Source organism: Heterodontus francisci, chromosome 41 (assembly GCF_036365525.1).
Source record: "Heterodontus francisci isolate sHetFra1 chromosome 41, sHetFra1.hap1, whole genome shotgun sequence".
In the NCBI taxonomy this organism is placed as follows: Eukaryota; Metazoa; Chordata; class Chondrichthyes; order Heterodontiformes; family Heterodontidae; genus Heterodontus; species Heterodontus francisci.
Genome location: NC_090411.1, coordinates 26,248,858 through 26,266,634, shown reverse-complemented (window position 1 = coordinate 26,266,634; position 17,777 = coordinate 26,248,858). Strand labels below are relative to the sequence as shown.

The 17,777-nt window shown below is 45.9% G+C and overlaps 2 protein-coding genes across 3 annotated transcripts in view; one reads left to right on the top strand and one right to left on the bottom strand.

Moving 5' to 3' along the window:
- LOC137353377 (ras-related C3 botulinum toxin substrate 1-like) overlaps positions 1–16,167 on the top strand; it is a 75,758-nt gene extending 59,591 nt beyond the window's left edge. For both annotated transcript variants that reach the window (XM_068019583.1, XM_068019584.1), the window contains exons 6-7: positions 10,967–11,099; positions 13,959–16,167. In XM_068019583.1, coding sequence (XP_067875684.1) covers positions 10,967–11,097 — 131 coding nt within the window. In that variant the 3' untranslated portion in view covers positions 11,098–11,099; positions 13,959–16,167. The remainder of the gene's footprint in view (positions 1–10,966; positions 11,100–13,958) is intronic.
- On the bottom strand, positions 931–3,745 carry LOC137353376 (uncharacterized). Its single transcript, XM_068019582.1, has 2 exons — positions 2,983–3,745; positions 931–1,271 (listed from the first exon to the last, which is right to left on the bottom strand). Exons 1-2 carry the CDS (start codon positions 3,743–3,745, stop codon positions 931–933), a joined length of 1,104 nt encoding a protein of 367 aa, XP_067875683.1.
- Positions 16,168–17,777: the final 1,610 nt, after the last annotated feature.

Genomic DNA, 17,777 nt, shown 5'->3' with positions numbered 1-17,777 from the left:
AGCCAAGCTAAGTCTTGGTGCTTGTTTGAAAGTTCTGGTGATGAGGCATTCCGCCAATGACTTTGACGGTCTGCTCGGGGAACCATCCGACAGGATCCACTGTTTCCTTTTCCTGTAGGGCCTTGAGGACATTCCGTGCAGACCACTGCCTGATGGACCGGTGGTCAAAGGTGTTTTCCTGCAGAAACTGCTCCACGAAGGATAGGTGGTACGGCACCGCCCAACTGCATGGAGCGTTCCCCGGCAATGTGACCAGGCCCATCCTTCGCAACACCGGGGACAGATAGAACCTCAGCACGTAGTGACACTTGGAGTTTGCGTACTGGGGATCTACACACAGCTTGATGCAGCCGCACACGAAGGTGGTCATCAGGATGAGGGCCACGTTGGGTACATTTTTCCCACCCTTATCCAGAGGTTTGAACATCGTGTCCCTCCGGACCCGGTCCATTGTAGATCCCCAGACGAAGCGGAAAATGGCTCGGGTGACCGCCACGGCGCAGGAGTGGGGTATGGGCCAGACCTGCGCCGCGTAGAGCAACAACGTGAGCGCCTCACACCTGATGACCAGGTTCTTCTCCACAATGGAGAGAGATCGCTGCCCCCACATGCCCAACTTTTGTCATACCTTGGCTACCTGCTCCTCCCATGTTTTGGTGCACGCCCCGGCCCTTCCGAACCATATCCCCAGCACCTTCAGGTAATCTGACCTGACGGTGAAGGGGACAAAGGATCGGTCAGCCCAGTTCCCAAAGAACATGGCCTCGCTCTTGCCGTGGTTAACTTTGGCTCCCGAGGCCAGTTCGAACTGGTCGCAGATGCTCATCAGTCTGCGCACAGACAGCGGATCCGAGCAGAAAACTGTGACGTCATCCATGTGCAGGGAGGTTTTGACCTGAGTGCCTCCGCTGCCTGGGATTGTCACCCCTCTTATGCTCGCATCCTTCCTAATAGACTCAGCAAAGGGTTCAATACAGCAAACAAACAAGACCGGGGACAGAGGACAGCCCTGTCTGACTCCAGATTTGATCGGGAAACTTTCAGATTCCCACTTGTTGATTGAGACTGCGCTACTGATGTTTGTGTAGAGCAGTTGGATCCAATTGCAGATTCCCTCCCCAAACCCCATTTTGGAAAGCACGTCCATGTAGGTGTGCGATATCCTGTCAAAAGCCTTCTCCTGGTCCAGGCTGATGAGGCAGGTGTCCACCCTCCTGTCCTGTACGTAGGTGATAGTCTCGCACTACTCAGGGATACGATCAGCGATCTTCCTGCCGGGTACAGTACAGGTCTGATCGGGGTGAATCACCAACTCCAGAGCAGACTTGACTCGACTGGCTATGACTTTGGACAGAATCTTGTAATCAACATTAAGCAGTGAGATGGGCTGCCAATTTCTGATTTCTGCCCTCTCCCCCTTCTGCTTGTAAATGAGGGTGATGATGCCTTTTCTCATGGATTCTGACATGCTGCCGGCCAGGAGCATACTCTCGTATACTTCCAGCAGGTCTGGGCCGACCCAGTCCCACAGGGCCGAGTACAACTCGACCGGTAAGCCGTCACTCCCGGGAGTTTTACTCGTCTCAAAAGACTCGACGGCCTTTGTCAGCTCGTCCAGAGTTAGCGGCTTGTCCAGTCTCTCCCTCCTGCTGTCATCTAAGACCTCTGTGATAGATGACAGGAAGGACTGGGAGGCTCTGCTGTCTGTGGGCTTCGCGTCATACAGCCCAGCGTAAAAGGATTTGCTGATCCTTAGTATGTCGGACTGCAAAGAAGTTACCGAGCCATCTTCTTCCTTCAGGCTGCTGATAACAGAGTTCTCTGTTTACCTTTTGGAAGAAGTAACGCGAGCACGTCTCATCCTGCTCGATGGAGCGGACTCTGGACCGGAAGATGATCTTGGAGGCCTCCTTGGCAAAGAGCGAGGCCTGCTGGCTCTTCACCTCTTGGAGGTCCTCCTTGACCTCGACCCCCATTGACTGCAACCGGAGTAGATTTTGCATAATTTTCTGGAGTCGGGACAGTTCCCTCTGTCTCTCTCTCTCGCCTTCTGAACACCTTTGTGGATGAAGAACCTGTTGATCTCCTTAATCGCTTCCCACCAGTGAACTGGAGACTCAGAGGGGTTTCACGGTCCTCCAACCTTTGTAATCCCTTTTGAGTTCCTCAACATTCTCTGGGGTCAGCAGTGTCGCATTGAGCTTCCACGTCCCTCTGCCAACCCGCTGGTCGTCCTGTTAGTGACAGTCGGCCAGTAAGAGGCAGTGGTCGGAGAAGAACACCGGCTTGACGTCGGTGGATCCGACCGTGACAGCACTGAACACAAACAGGAAGTCAATCCTGGAACGGGCAGACCCGTCCGATCTTGACCATGTGTATCTGCGTTGCGCTCCGTCTGCAGGTTTGCTGAAGACGTCGTGCAGTTTGGCATCTTTAACTGTTTCTACTAGGAATCTGGACGTAGCGTCCAGTTTGCTGTCGTCACTGCCGGATCGTCCAGCCGCATCGATGATGCAGTTGAAGTCACCGCCCAGGATGACCGGCCTGGACGTCGCCAGCAGCAGTGGGAGCTGCTGGAAGACGGTCAGCCGCTCGCTGTGTTGTACCGGGGCGTACACGTTGATCAACCGGAGCGGAGCGTTGTTGTACATCACGTCTGCTACGAGGAGGCGGCCGCCCACCACCTCCTTAACTTCGGAGATGGTGAAGTTACCTCCCCGCAGCAGAATACCCAGGCTGGAGGAACGGCAGTCATTACCCCCCCGACCAGATTGATGGCCCGTGGTACCACCATCGCGACCACTGCCTGTAGGTGCTGAGGTGTGGTATTCCACACTCCTGCAGAAACAGTAGGTAAGCTTTGACCTTGGCAAGGTAATCCAAGGTTGAAACACATCGCGTAGTAGATTTAATGCTCCGCACATTAATGGAAGCAATTCTTACACCCATTTTTTACTAAAAATTAGTTGTTGCTTCCCATACCATTTGTCCTCGCTAGTCCCAGTCCTTCGGGATGTTCCTGCATACCCATCGTGTGCGCAAGCAGTTTCACGTTGGTTGGGCTCAGAAACCCCTCCTGATTTTTCATGCAGGGTTTGTTCTGCTCGGGTGACATCGGGGGGGTCTTGTAGGCAGAGGGGATTGGGTTGTCCTCAGCTGCTTCCATCTGTTCCTCCTCGAAAACATCACAGCTCCCGGTCTCCCGGAGCTCAGGTGCGCCAGACGTGTCTTTGCTCCCGGTGTCCCGGAGCTGAGATGCGTTGGCCACGTCGTTACGTGTGGGGCATTGGGTTTGGGGCACGCCGGGATCATCACAGCTTCCAGTGCCCGGGGGCTGGGATGCTTTATCATCCATCTCGGAGTTCTGCCGCCTCTTTTGAAGGGGCTGTCGTTCCAGCGTTTCCCCGTCCAGTGAAGAGGGGTTGTTGCAGTCTGATTCAGAAGAGAGCCTCCTCTTGCCACTGGTTTGGCTGGTGGCTTTGGGATGTTTTTTCTTTGGTTTTCCTCTGGGCCACTTGCCACTGACCTGTTTGTCCATCTGCTGCCTCCTCCTCCATTGATTCTGTCTGTGGAGGAGGGGTTTCCGGGCGCTGGGTAGGTGCTGGGTCGTTGGTTTCAGCTGCCTCCCCTTCCTTCTCCGGTTGAAGTTCCTCACTGCGGAGAAGGTTGCTGGTCTCCTTTCGAACAGCGGACGCCTTCGTCGAACCTTCTCCCGGCCTTTCCTTGGACCTTGCCGCCTGAGCATAGCTGAGGCAACGTTTGGGGCAGGTCTTGTGCGGTGCGGCAGGCCATCTCTACAAGTTGCAACACTTAGTCTGCTTACAGTCCTTGGTCTGACCACTGGATTCCCATTGAGAGGGTGCAGGTTTCAATTCATTATTCTCGAGCAACAGAAGTACAGAGGAATCTGTCTGAAGTGTACCTCCTTTTAGTGGGTGTAATAGTAACAATGCAGCTATCAGCAACTCAGTCCATACTATTTATAGAAGTATAGGAATGGAGAACCAATTAAAGGAAGACGAACATGCTGAGTTTTTTGCCTGTTTTTCTAGTGAATTTCACAAGAAATAATTACCCAATACTGACTCAGCCAAACATTTGCTTGCATCTGATTTGCACACTCGCAGGTTTTTACTGGATTCGTTTTCCTTTAGTTAAGTGTCAAAGGTCAGGATTAGTGGAAGCACAAATAGTTGGGTTATTTAGATATCTTCATTTTGAATAGGTGTTCTGAAAGGACAATAGTTACATGGGCATTTGGGGAAAAGTGTGGGTGGCGCAGTGGTTAGCACCGCAGCCTCATGGCTCCAGGGACCCGGGTTCGATTCTGGGTACTGCCTGTGCAGAGTTTGCAAGTTCTCCCTGTGACCGTGTGGGTTTTCGCTGGTTTCCTCCCACAACCAAAGACTTGCATTGGCCATTGTAAATTGTCCCTGGTGTAGGTAGGTGGTAGCGAATATGGGGTTAATGTAGGGTTAGTATAAATGGGTGGTTGTTGGTCAGCACAGACTCGGTGGGCCGAAGGGCCTGTTTCAGTGCTGTATCTCTAAATAAATAAATAATAAATAAAAATTTGGTAGCTCTTCATAGAGCCAGTACAGGCACAATGGGCTGAATAGTTTCTGTGCTGTAAGATTCTGATTTAAGCAGAAACTTTGTACCTGGCGTTCCAACATCTGTATTATTGGAATTTAGTTTTATTTATTTTCACTTTACTTGTACTGGAGTTGGCTGTTCACTGCTTTGAAATGATAAATTCTTTGGTATCTTTTAATCCTTTTAGATTGCTGACGTGTGCAGGACTACTTCTCGCCTCCTTTCCCTAACTCCTCTTTTCATTCTCAGCTTGCGTGTTTCAATACTGAAATGAATCCCGATGTTACAGCCTCAAAAATTAACACTTAGAAACATAAATATGCATCACTTTTTGTTCTTTGAAAGGTCCTCTAGAAAGTGGAAAAAATAGTGGAGTTTGCACACTGAGCATTACCTGTGCTGCCTTAAATCATCAATGCTAGTTGGTCCATGGGAATTTCTGTCTCTCTCCCTGCCTCAGGCTGACTGGTTTTCAGCCAGTGTGTTGGAACTGAAATAAATTACGATTGTGTCTTGCTGTATGGTTGTCTACTGAACAGTCACAAGCTTGGGATGTGTAAATAAGTCACTTGCATTGGAGGTGTGGCTCTGATCCTGATAGAGTGCAAGATATGAAGGGACAACAAGTCTCTGTTGTCCACTTTCTTTTTTGTGCTCTCTGCTATCAAACTGGACTGAGGGGAAACCTTCAGCTTCTTTGTACCTGTTTAGTTGTGGCCTATCTTTCTAGAGGTGAAAGGTCAGAGTTCTAACCCAAGAGTGTCCCAGCTGCATCATGGACACCTGAAGCATCCCAAGCCTTGGTTCCTCCGAAGCTCAAGTGACTCAATGTATTCTCTTATTTCCAACTTTACTGTTTAAATTTCATGAGCCTGAAAGTTTGATTTCTGGCACCTTTGCCTCAGTTAGTGACTAAATCGTGAATCAGAATGCCTCCATCTGTTGAGACTGGGAACATGAGATGCATAAAAATTAATTGGAAGATGGATTTAAACTTTACCTAGGCTCATGCCATGAAACCTCAGTCATGTGTGATTCATGAGGATTAAAGACTTGGACCACACCCTTGTTCTAACCCATTGCAATTAGAACATAAGAAATAAGAGCAGGAGTAGGCCATTTGGCCCTTCAAGCCTGCTTCACCATTCAACAAGATCGTGGCTGATCATCTACCTCAACCTTCCCGCACTATTCCATAACACGCAATTCCCTTAGTACTCAAATGTCCATTGACCTCAGTTTTGAGTGTATTTGACGATTGAGCATTCACAGCTCTCTGGGGTAGGGAATTCCATAGATCCACAATCCATTGAATGAAGAAATGTCTCCTTTAATCTCAGTCCTGAATAGCCTGGCTCCTTGTACTCGGTACCCCAGCCAGGGAAAATGTTTTCTCCGCATCTATCCTGAAATTTCCCTGTTCTATATTTCAATTGGATCACTGCTCGTTCTTCTAAATTGCAGGGAATATAGTCTACTCGATCTTTTTTTTTCCTGCGATACTGTAGCCATCAAATTATTGAACTGGTCACTCAGTAAATGTGGTGTTCAATGTATGTTTTAAATCTGATCTGAGTCTGAAGTTTTCATCTGCAAACTGCTGACAACAAGGCAGCAATTGGGTGTTACAATTGATCCTTTTTTTACCCAAGGTTTTTGACCATTATCTGACGCTGTTGGGTTGTGCTTGTGTGTGGATATTACCTGAGGGCGGGATTAGACTTGGCTGTGATCTTGCATCCCCTCTCTCCCACCCCCCCCCCTCCCCCCCACCACCCCACAAAAACCATGGCAATCCATCAACTTTGAACATCTAGCTGCCATATGGAGGACTACTTGGGCAAAGTACTGGAGGTCGGTGCCAGAGGAACTTCATCCCAGCAACATCCAGCATCTTTGGGAGAGTAGGGGAGAATTTTCTGGGGGCTGGACGGCTGGCGACAAACTGGTTAATGAAGGAGTTTTATACTTCCTGTACTCATTCGGTACAGGAAATTGGTAATGTGCTTGGCTTGTGTTGTAATCCTGTGTACTTTTGAAACCGGCTGTTATCTCACCTTGCTTCTTGCAGAATGATTTGGTTCTCCAGCACAGAAACCGACCACTTGGCCCATCAAGTACGCAGTTATTTTTTTATTGCCCCCCCAAATGAGCTGCCTCATCTAAGCCTTTGCTTGTCTTCTTTCTCTCTTTTCAGCTGCTGCTCCTTCTGTAGGCACCAACTCACACTGGGTTATTTTGGTACAAATGCTGGCTCTCCTCCAATATCTCACCCATGTGCTTGACTAGGTGATGCGCATTGGCTATTCAGCCAGCTCCTAGATGGCAAAGTTGTGAAGAGGTTCTTGGGAGACTTGGAGATGGGAAGGGATTTTAGAGACGCAATTTTGAGTCGCAGCCTTTTATATCCACAGCAGTTCTATGGAATGTCCACCCTCCGTGATGGTCATTTTAAGTGGTTAAGCTCTTGCGTTATGATGCCGAGACCCTATAATTGCAGTTTTGAGACTCCAGTATTGATGAACAGTTGCATAGTGGTTGTCTGGGCTTGTGATCCAAGGCCTGGAGTAAGGATACAAGCTCAAATCTCTCTATGGCAGCTGGGGAGTTTAAATTCAATTAACTAAATAAAGATGATCACATAACTACCAAATTGTCATGAAAAACACATCTAGTTCACTAATGTCCTTTCTAAGGAAGGAAATCTGCCGTCCTTACCCAATCGGGCCTACGTGTGACTCCACACCCACAGCAATGTGGTTGAAACTCTTAACTCCCTTCTGAAATGGTGTATGGCAAACCACTCGGTTGTATCAAATACTATAAATCCACAGGGTCTGCAATAGTTCAAGAAGGTGGCTCACCACCACTACCTTGAGGGCAATTGTGGAATCGACAGTAAATGCTGGCCTTGCCATGATGCCCACATCCCATGAATGAAGTTCAAAAATAAAAAGTAGTGAACCTTTTTTAGTGGTGTCGGCAGCCGTGAAGTTGCTGTAATGATGCCGCTGTGCTGCAGCACACTTCCGTCTTGCTACTGAAAAGGATTAAAATCATGAACACAATCGCCTCCCAAGTCTGTGTCGGCCCTACGTTGGTCATATTACGCTGTTGCTTCATCACAGTTGGGTCAGGATTCTAGAATTTCCTACCTAGTGCCATTGGCGCAAGGACTACAGTGGTTCAAGGAGACGTCCATGATAACCACCTCAACCAGCTAAGGATGAGTGACCAACATTGTTTTGCCGCGTTCAAAGAACAAATCAGCTTTGGAGTTGAGTTTGACCGCCAGACAAAAAAAAATCCTAATCTATATAATTAGACAAAAAACCACTCCTCTTGCTTTTCCTCTTCCTACCGCAGGTTGTCTTATTTGAACTTTTTTTTTTCACTTTATTTCTGACTTAGTATTTCTACAATTTTAGAAAACAAAAAGCTTTTTTTTTTCCTTTTTCTTTCCCTGTGTTTCTGATTTGGCAGTTCCGCAAATGTTGGATGTTCTTTTGGATTTTGTGTTCAGAATTGATTGCTGATCAGGCCAGCAGTTCCCATGCATTTTATTCCAGTACTGCTCTATTACCCTGTGCTTATTTGCTGCTTCCCAGTGAGCAGAATAGCACAGGTAATTATTGCTTAATGTGAGACTGTTGGAAATAACTTTGCAAGAAAAATGATCAAACTTTAGCAGAGGAGAAGATGGAGGCTTTTTTAATCTTGAGATATTCCCAGTGACCTGATTGTATCATTTCAGCATGACCTTTTTTTTTAAACATGGGGAAAATCCCATGATGAATGTGGACGTAGGAATTCATAATCTGTGGGGTGGGGTGGTGGGGGGGGGTGGTGGTGGCGGTGGGAGATGGGTGCTGGTGTAAAGTGATTGACTTGACAAGTGAAAGTGAAGGGATGCAATGTAAGATTTCTCTCCAGGTTTAAGTTCAACATAGAGACTTGAGTTCAAAATCTAGGCTGACCCTCCCAGTGCCGTACTAAGGGAATGCTGCACTGTCAGAGGTGCTGTCTCGGATAAGGCTTTGTCTGCCCTCGGGTGGATGTAAAAATAAAATAAAATCCTGTGGCACTCTTTTGGAGAATAGGGGAGTTCTCTCATGGTGCTCTGGTAATATTTATCCATCAACAAACATCACTGAAACATATCTGGTTAGTGCACACTGCTGTTTTTGTTTGTGGGACCTTGCTGTGTTCAAATTGGCTGCCATATTTCTTACAACGCTTATGGGGGTGGTGGTAAAAGATATACTTCATTGGCTGTAAGGCACTTTGTGATGACCTGAGTTTGTGAAAGGTGCTATATAAATGTAATTGCTGTCTTTCCATGATATATTTCAAGACTTTCCAACCCAGCTTCTCATTACCATGTGTATCTTATTGACATTAGGCTGAATGATGGCCCCAATTGCTCAGTTGATAAATGCCCTGTTTAAGATGAAGTGTGATACTGAGCCTTCATTCTGGATTTAACACTAGCTGAGGCAGTTATAGGGGGCTGTACAATTTGGCTAAAGAGAGGAATATTGCACTTCTAATTCCAAATCGGAACACTGACCAGCGACCTGATGTGTATTGATGTTTGGACAAGATCAGGATCAGACTTTTGCGTAGTAACCGTGTGTGTGAAAATGCCCGCTGACTTTATTCAAGCATGTGCGTAGAAAGTGGCCAGTTGGATGAAGCGGCAAATGATGGACTGGAACTGCAGTGAAGCACAATTCGGTTCATTCAGGAATGGAAGGGATAAAATTCAAAGGGAGAATTGGTAGCTGCCCTATTTTGATGTATGCCATTCTGAAAATTAAACACCATTTCATATGCGAGTACATCTTGCCAGCTTTAACCATAAGCTGTTTTATTTTTGTCTCATACCATGCCCTTAAGGGCAGTTAGGGTTGGACAATAAATGCTGGCCTTGCCAGTGATTTCCACGACTTATGAATGATTAAAAGCGTTACTAGGCCTTGTACCCATTTTTTTTTTTCTTTGCATTTCATTGCCAAAAATTGTCCAGAATGTGAAGTCAACCAAATGGTCCCCCTCAATTAATTTTTTAGACCCAAGAGCGACATCTAGCTCCTTCTTGAAAACATACAATGTTTTGGCCTCAACTGCTTTCTGTGGTAGCGAATTCCACAGGCTCACCACTCTCTGGGTGAAGAAATTTCTCCTCGTCTCAGTCATTTTGCTCATTCCTGAGAGATCTTGGCCTTTTCTATCTCCAATATTGCATGTCCACATTGACCAGAGAAGGCCCCATGTCCCCGTTCTATGCTGCAGCCAGGTTTATGCCATCATCTGGTGGCTGGAGTTGAACATTGACGACGTACAACTGCTATCTAGGCTTATCCGCTTTTGATAAAATTTCGGAAATGGGAGTTGGGATCGAGCCTTGTTCTGATGTTCACTACAGAATATTAACTATCTTTAGTGGTTCCATGTCACATGACAGTTATGGGAAGGGAGAAGCAGACTTTTATTGTCGAATGCAAAACTCAAACTAGGACAGTGTTGCAAAACTAGACTGATCAAAGCCAGATGGGTGGCAGCCTTGTATGCTGCCCTAACTTTGGACACTTCTGCTTTTAGCTAGAATGGACTAGACCAACTGCATTTCCCACTGAAATCTTTGTTCTGTTTGAGGCCTGCAAGGCTTGCTGTTGAATGGCATCTGTCCGTCTGTATTGTAATAGTGCAATAAACCTTTGCCCCCCCTGTAGGTGATTCAAAGTAAGTGTTTTCTTTGAGATTTAGGGGATCTTCTGTACTGTGGGGAAGAGCTGGGAAATTCTCATCCTTGTTTTAAAATCCCTTGTTCCTCTCTTTCTGCACATTCCTGCAGTCCTCCAATTTCCTGTGTTCTTCCAATTTGGGCTTGCTAATCCCCACTTTCAATTGTTGCAGTATTGGCAACTATGTCTTCAGTTGCCTAGGCCCTAAGCTCCCAAATTCCCTCTGTCTCTCTGCCTCTGTACATCATTCCATTTTAAGAAGCTCCTTTAACATCTACCTCTTCAATCAAGCTTTTGGTCACCAGCCTTGTATCATATGTGGCTTCGGTATCAAATTTTGCTTTATTTATACTCCTGTGAAGTGCCTTGGGACATTTTACTACATTAAGGGCACTATGTAGATGCAAGTTGTTGATGGTGTTTGTTGTTGGACCCCTGAGATCACTGCAGTTCCAGGCACTGTGTGGGTAATGACTCTCCTGCTGTACGAGAGTTGGACACTGTCTCACTGGAGTTCAACTGTGTGCATGAAGAAAATACACAAGGCCTGAAAAAAACTGTAGTGGCTGCTTCAGTTGTCAAGGTGACTGATTTTTTTTTTTTTCTTTTTTGTTTTGGGAAAGGTTCCATGCGGTACCTCGAGTGCTCAGCACTCACACAGCGAGGTTTGAAGACTGTGTTTGACGAGGCCATCCGTGCTGTGCTGTGCCCAGCTCCTGAAGAAAGGAAAAAGAAGGGGTGCCTGCTACTGTAATGGTAATTTGTCTTTTCATCAGAACTGTGAACGCATGAATGGGAGTAAATCATTCAGTCCCTTGACCCTGCTCCACCATTCAGTTAGGCCATGGTTGAACTGTACCTCAGCTCCAATAACCCTGTCTTGGCTTCATATCCCTTGATACCCATAACCATCAAAAATCTTCAGTCTTGAAAATGTTAATTGTCCCCCAGCATCTTGAGCCTTCTGGAGAGAAGAATGTTCCTGTTTTCCACTAGTCAGAGTCGTACAGCATAGAAACAGGCCCTTTGGCCCACCGTGTCCATGCCGACCATAATGCCTATCTATACTAATCCCTCCTGCCTGCATTCATTCCATATCCCTCTATGCCTTGCTCATTCAAGTACCTGTCCAGATGCCTCTTAAATGTCGCTACTGTTCCTGCCTCCACCACCTCTTCAGGCAGCTCATTCCGGATACCCACTATTCTGTGACTTTCTTCCTGATTTTTTTTTTTCCATCCTAAATGTCTTAGCTGCAATTTTAAAATTGTCTCCATCATTTTCCCCCACCAATTCACTGTGCCTATTATATGCTGAGTTCTTTAACATTTGAAATACCTCGATCAGATCACCCTTCCAACTTCTATATTCAAGGGAATGCAAGTTAAGTAACCTCCCTGCTGAATGTAACCCTTTTTACCCTCCTAGATTCTTCCTGTCTCATTCTATGCAATCCCTCTTAAGATTGGCATGTGTAATAGATCCCTCCTACCTTTTGTCTATTCCCAGTTCCAGTTGCCTTCCAATGGTGTTGGCTACTTCAAGGTGAACACAGTGGTCCCAAAGTTAATATGTTGCCCTGAGCTGAACTTCAAAACCCATTCTATCCATCACCAAGACCACTTGCTTCCATCTTCTGTCTTGCCTTGCTCTTCACACAGTCACCCATGCTTTTGTTAGCTCTGCACCCTCCTTTTCCAGTGTCTTCCTTGCAGCTTTCTCGAGCTCCTCTCCAATCATCCTGTTCAGCTTGCCATCAACCCTGATCCTACCAACCTCAGCAGCACATTGAACTCTGTCTCTGCTCTCCACGGCCTTGTCCCACCCCTACAAATGCAACCATCCACCCTGCCACCACCACCACCCACCCCCCCCCCCCCCCCCCCAAGCCCCATATCCTGGCCCTTCCTATCAGCTCTCAGGCTCTCGTGCCCTGTGCGTTCTCCATCTGGCACCATCATTGTTCATGGAGCCTTCAACCCCCTCGTTCCAATTCCCAAACGCCTCCTCTTCAAGTCCCTCCACCCTTTAAAATTCTCCTACAAGCTGAACCAAATAGTGTCAAACGTTTGCCCTGATTGAACCGAACTTCAAAATCCAAGAGCACTTTGGTCTATCTTCACTCTTGCCTCACCATTGAAATCATCATTCATATCTTTGTTAGCAAGCTGAAGAGCCTTGGGTGCTTTACTATGTTAAAGGTGCTATATAAATACAAGTTGTTGCCCACTGTTCTCCATTCTTGCATTTAATCTTAATCTCTAATCCCTCATTTAAGGACCCACTCTCACCCCTCCTCATATCAGTGGATACAGTCTGTTTCTGTATATTTAGTCCTATCTCTTCATACATTTAAATGTCAGATCAGCCCAGAAATGCTTTAAAATGAGAGCTGTCCCAACTTGTCAAGTCTTCCTAATTGTATTATCTCACATCACCAAACCTTGTTTAATCGGTGCTGTACCACCTTCATCGGTCATGTGATAGGAAGAAGTCCAAAACTGCAAACGGTACTCCCAGCCACTCCAGCTTTTTGCAAGTCTTGAAGGTGTGTTGAATTGAACACTCGTCCTTTCCTCTAAATTTCCCACTCGCTTCGCAAAATATTTACAGTAGCTCCTCCTGACACCAGAGGGTGCCGGCAGTAGCATTCTCCACGTGGCAGGGATACAAACTATTGACTATTGATACCTGGACACCAGAGGCACCTTTTGGTGCTGCCAAAAAACAGGTGTCGGCGAATCGGTGGCTGGCTTTCCTGAAACCTGAGACTGAGTGTTAAAAGCAGCCCTCGGGAGTCATTTTTCTCACACCCTGTACTTCAGTGAGTTGCTCTGTGTTCATTTTGTTTTTTTATTCTTCCATGGATGTGGGCATTGCTGGTAAAGCCAGCATTTGTTGCCTATCTCTAAATGTCCTTGATGTCTGAGTGGCTTGTTAGGCCATTTCAGAGGGCAGTTAAGAGTCAGCCACACTTCTGTGGGTCTGGAGTCACATGTAGGCCAGACCAGGTAAGGATGGCAGATTTCCTTCCCTAATGGACATTAATGAAGCAGATTTCTTTTGACAATCAATAATATTGACGCCATGAAACTGAGACTAGCTTTCAATTCCAAATTTTTATTAATTAATGGAATGCCGTGGTGGGATTTGAACCAGTGTCCCCAGGGCATTTGCCTGGATCTCTAGATTACTAGCTTAGTGACATTACTACTACTGTCCCCAGTTACCTGTCCAAAAGATGTCAAAAATGAACCCTGATTCCTGCCTGCTCCCCACAAGTATCCACAAACTGGGACGCTAAAGTGTACTAGATATGGAAGGAGCAAAATGCAGCCTGTTGGGGTTTAATGGATCACAAAATACCATAGTGGCTCTTGCATTGATTGTACATTGATGCCTGTGAGGCTTCCTGACGCTCTCACCACCACCCCCCCACACTCGAGCCACCCCAAGTAGAGCAGAATCAAAATGGATCTTATCAATATGGCTCTGTAGGAACCTCAGGTGGTGACTTTTTGGTCTGTGGGAAGAGGACAAGGGTGCTTGGTCCAGAGTTGAGGTTGCTGTCCTCGTTGCAGTAATTCATATTTTCCATTTCTCTTACTGTTTCAGCTGCACAATGACTCATTTATCCAGATCGAGCCAAAGGATTGTACCAAAAGGATTCAGTTGGAGCCCAGTGTACTAGATTTGCAATGCAATCTTTGTAACATATTTTGGGGATGTAACATTATGGTTTTAATTAATTTTAAAAATTATTTTTCTTTGTAAATTGGGCATTGTTTAAGACCAAAGTAGCTTTTTTTTTGTTTGCTTGTGCTCAATATTAGTCCTGATTCTCTCCAGTAGATTGATGTACCCTGCTGTTTGAAGTTTAGTTACTTCAGCTTGATGTTACAAAATCTGGCTTAAAATGTGTGTGGGGGGGGGGGAAGGAAGGGAGGGGAATCTATATTCTTTCTGGGCCCTCCTACACTTCAAACTGTGCCAGTGGCTCATTCTCTTCTCTGAGAACATCTGTTAGAAGCAGCTGGGAAGATGATGAGACTATTGACCATGACCGCTTGAGTAGCTGCTTCAGTTGCAAAGCATTTAAAACTTTGCCTTTAAAGTGCATCTCCAGTCACCATATCAGCATGCAAAGTTGCAAGTTTTGACCAATAAGGAATTGTTAACTTTTTTTTTTTCCCCCCCTATCTGATTAAACCAAATTTCCACGTCATGCACTCCCAGGTTAGCAATAGTGTAGTTTAGAGTTCTGCATCAGTGTAAGTATTTAAGTAGCATTTAAGGACTTCAAATCTGAAGAGTATTCTCAGAGTGACCCCTGTTGAGCTTCTTCAAGCTTTTACAGCGATATAACCAAAAATAAAACCCTTGCCTATAAATCCCTTCCCCGCAGTAAAAGCTGCGACATGTTCATGAGTGCAGATGCCGCCATCTGCTCATCAGTGCTGTACAATTAAAATGGGGCGAGTTCGGCTCCGGGACAGAGTTGCCCCCTGTTCATTCGTGGGATGCTGAAAGGAGTTGGAGGGGCCTGTCTGGGGAGCAGCCAGGCTGTGCTCTGCTGATGCATATTGTAGTGACCCTCTGGGTGCAGATATGAGTCACCAAGAGCTTGGGCAAACATTTTGACGTGTGGAGGAGTGGAATTGGGATGAACCTTTTTTGTGTTTGTTTTTTGCCAACCTGCTACATCGGATCATGTAGGAGAAATGGATGCCTTCTGCCAATTCTCCTTTAAACACAACTAGGGGGACATTGGGTCATGGGGGGAGGGGGTATGTGGCATGGAGAATGGGAAGCAACAAATAAAGATCTGTGTATATTAAAAAAAAAATAAAGCTGTTTTCTTGTGAAAATTAAGGAGGGTTATAATCTATCCCATGACTAGATTTTAACCCTCCCTGTTGGAACAGTATGTGAGGGGGAGGGGCTAATATGATGGGGGCGGTGTCTCTCATTCTCGCCACCATCTTTACCTGGCTTAATTCAGGCATGGGAGGGCCACCTGCCCCTGGCAGACAGGGGCCTACTTTACATGGAAAAGCCACAGCTCGATTTGATGTCATTGGCTACGGCATTTTAACTTCTGGGTTCTCGCAGGCCCACGTGTGGCTGGATCCTGTCTGCAGAGTGGCCATAGCCCTGCAAGGCATCCTTTGGTTTCCCCTGCTCTAGCCTTGCCTCGCCTTGACTTGCCTTCTCCTGCCGGATTCCAAAGCCCAACTAGTGCTAATTTTTCCACCGGGGGACTGTTCCCTTGGATCCCCTGGGACTTTTCAGGATTCCTGACTGGATTTTTACTGCCTGGACACTATATTGTGGGTTATTTAAATGAGGCCCAAGTTTTTAAAATGGTGTCCTTGTCGAGATTTCCTGCCCTGAATGCACCCACTGTTAAAATTAACCCCTCTCATTAGAAACAACTGTGTTGGTTCAAACAAAAGCAGGTTTCCAGCATCCGCAGTAGTTTGCTCTTGTGTTGTAATGCATTAGCTCCCCTCATGTATGCAGTTTGCTAGTTCTCCACTGCAGATTTCTGCTGTCGTGCTCTAAGATTATCATATTCTAGGTCTGTAGATCTTTTCTGGAGTATTAGCTATATAGGCTTCATGTACAATCTTTTTCTCTTAAATCCTGTAGCTATTCTGCTAGATTACAGGGTTTTTATACAATATACAACGTTACTAAAATAGTTTTTTTTTGTGGCTTGTGATTTATATTACCGTTTTTGGGCTCACAATAGCCATTAATTGAAACATTTGCTATAAACTTGTCAGTTCTTTTCTAAGAAAATAAAACCTGCACTCTGAAACTGTGACCTGTTTGTCTTTTATTTTTTGTTCCTCTGTTTTGTACTCAACTATCCACCTTCTTAAAGCTTTTTTTTTACAGTTCCTCAGTTACAACAACCTGTATTTTATAGTCTCTTTAATGTAGCAAAATGTACCAAGGCACAGAAGGAATCATCAAACACAATTTGACACCAAACCACATGGAGAGATGAGACAAAGGACCAAAAGCTTGAGCAAAGGACGTTTTTTTTAAGGAGCATCTTAAAAGGGGAGACGGAGAGGTTTAGGGAGGGAATTCCTGAGCTTATGGCATAGGAAACTGAAGTTAGTGTGTTAAATGTTAACTTCAATTCTATCCTTGCTCTGGATTCTTTCCCAAAGGCACCGGTTCACCTCTGGGCTTTAGTTACATGAGTGCTAGTCCTCCCACAGTTCATGACTCAAGTGACTGCTTTTTGTGTGAATCCAGGCAGCTGGCGTATATTGGCTTACGGGCTGCTGTTCAGGAGTCCATCGTCTGTCCATAGCTCACTTTGCAGTTGCAGACACTCTAATATATCTCCATCCAACTCCACAGCTAATTCCTCTTACTGTCCTCCTGGACTAGTAACAATCCCAACTCCACTTAACCATAATGGACCTCTTGAGACCTACCCCTCCAGCCTCCCATTGAAAGTTAGAAACTGCAATTTTGTCTCCAAATTTGAGGTCTTTTCCTGGCTGCCTTAGCCTCAACCTCCAGCTCCTTGCTCGAGCTCCAAGACTAAGACCAAAACCATTCTGTTTAGTGCCCTTCAGAAACTCTGCGTCCTTAGTTCCTAGTCACTATCTTACTGGTTGCTTGCTGAGATTGGATGCCATGGTGCCCTACTTGGTGTTTCAAGCCCACATGTCATAACCATTGTGGAAAGTGCCTTTTCCATTTCGTACCTTTTTGCTTATTTCCACCAACACTGAAGCTTTTATCCAGGCCTCTTGTAATGAGTTAAGTCTCACCATGACCAGAATGGTTCCCATGATGAGACTTCAGTTATGTGGATGGATTGTTTAAGGAGAACAGCCCAGCTTCTCCAGAGAAGGGCAGGTTGAGAGGAGATTTGATAGACGTGATCAAAATTGCGAGGGGTCTAGACAGAGTAGATGGGGAGAAACTGTTCTCATTGGCAGAAGGGTCATGAACCAGAGGTCACAGACTTAAGGTGTTTGGCAAAAGAACCAAAGAAGATGTGAGGAAAAAGATTTTTATGCAGCTAGTGGTTAGGATTGAGAATGCACTGCCTGAGTGTGGTGGAGGCAGTTTCAATCGTAGCTTTCAAAAGGGAATTGGATAATTGTGTGTTTAAAACAAAAAAAATTCCTCTGCCACGAGGAAAGGGCAGAGGAGTGGAACTAGCTAATGAACACAATAGGCTGGATGGTGCCATTCTGTGATAGAATCATTCTATGATTCTAACTCTTATCTAAGGTTATCCTTCACAATCTTCCAAGTTTCCCCCTGTAGATACTCCACCAATTACATTCAATCATGTTACTATATCTCACTGGCATAACCACCCCCCACCCCCCCCCCCCCCCTCACTCCCGTGTTGACGACTGGTTCCCCATTCTGTTTGGCTGTAGGAACTATCCA

What these genes read in the sequence shown, in the direction of transcription:
- LOC137353376 (XM_068019582.1), bottom strand. Translation starts at nt 3,745, where the DNA reads ATGCTCAGGCGGCAAGGTCCAAGGAAAGGCCGGGAGAAGGTTCGACGA. An exon ending in GGGACTAGCGAGGACAAATG is followed by an intron (nt 1,272 to 2,982) that starts GTATGGGAAGCA and finishes TGTACCCGGCAG; the next exon opens with GAAGATCGCTGATCGTATCC.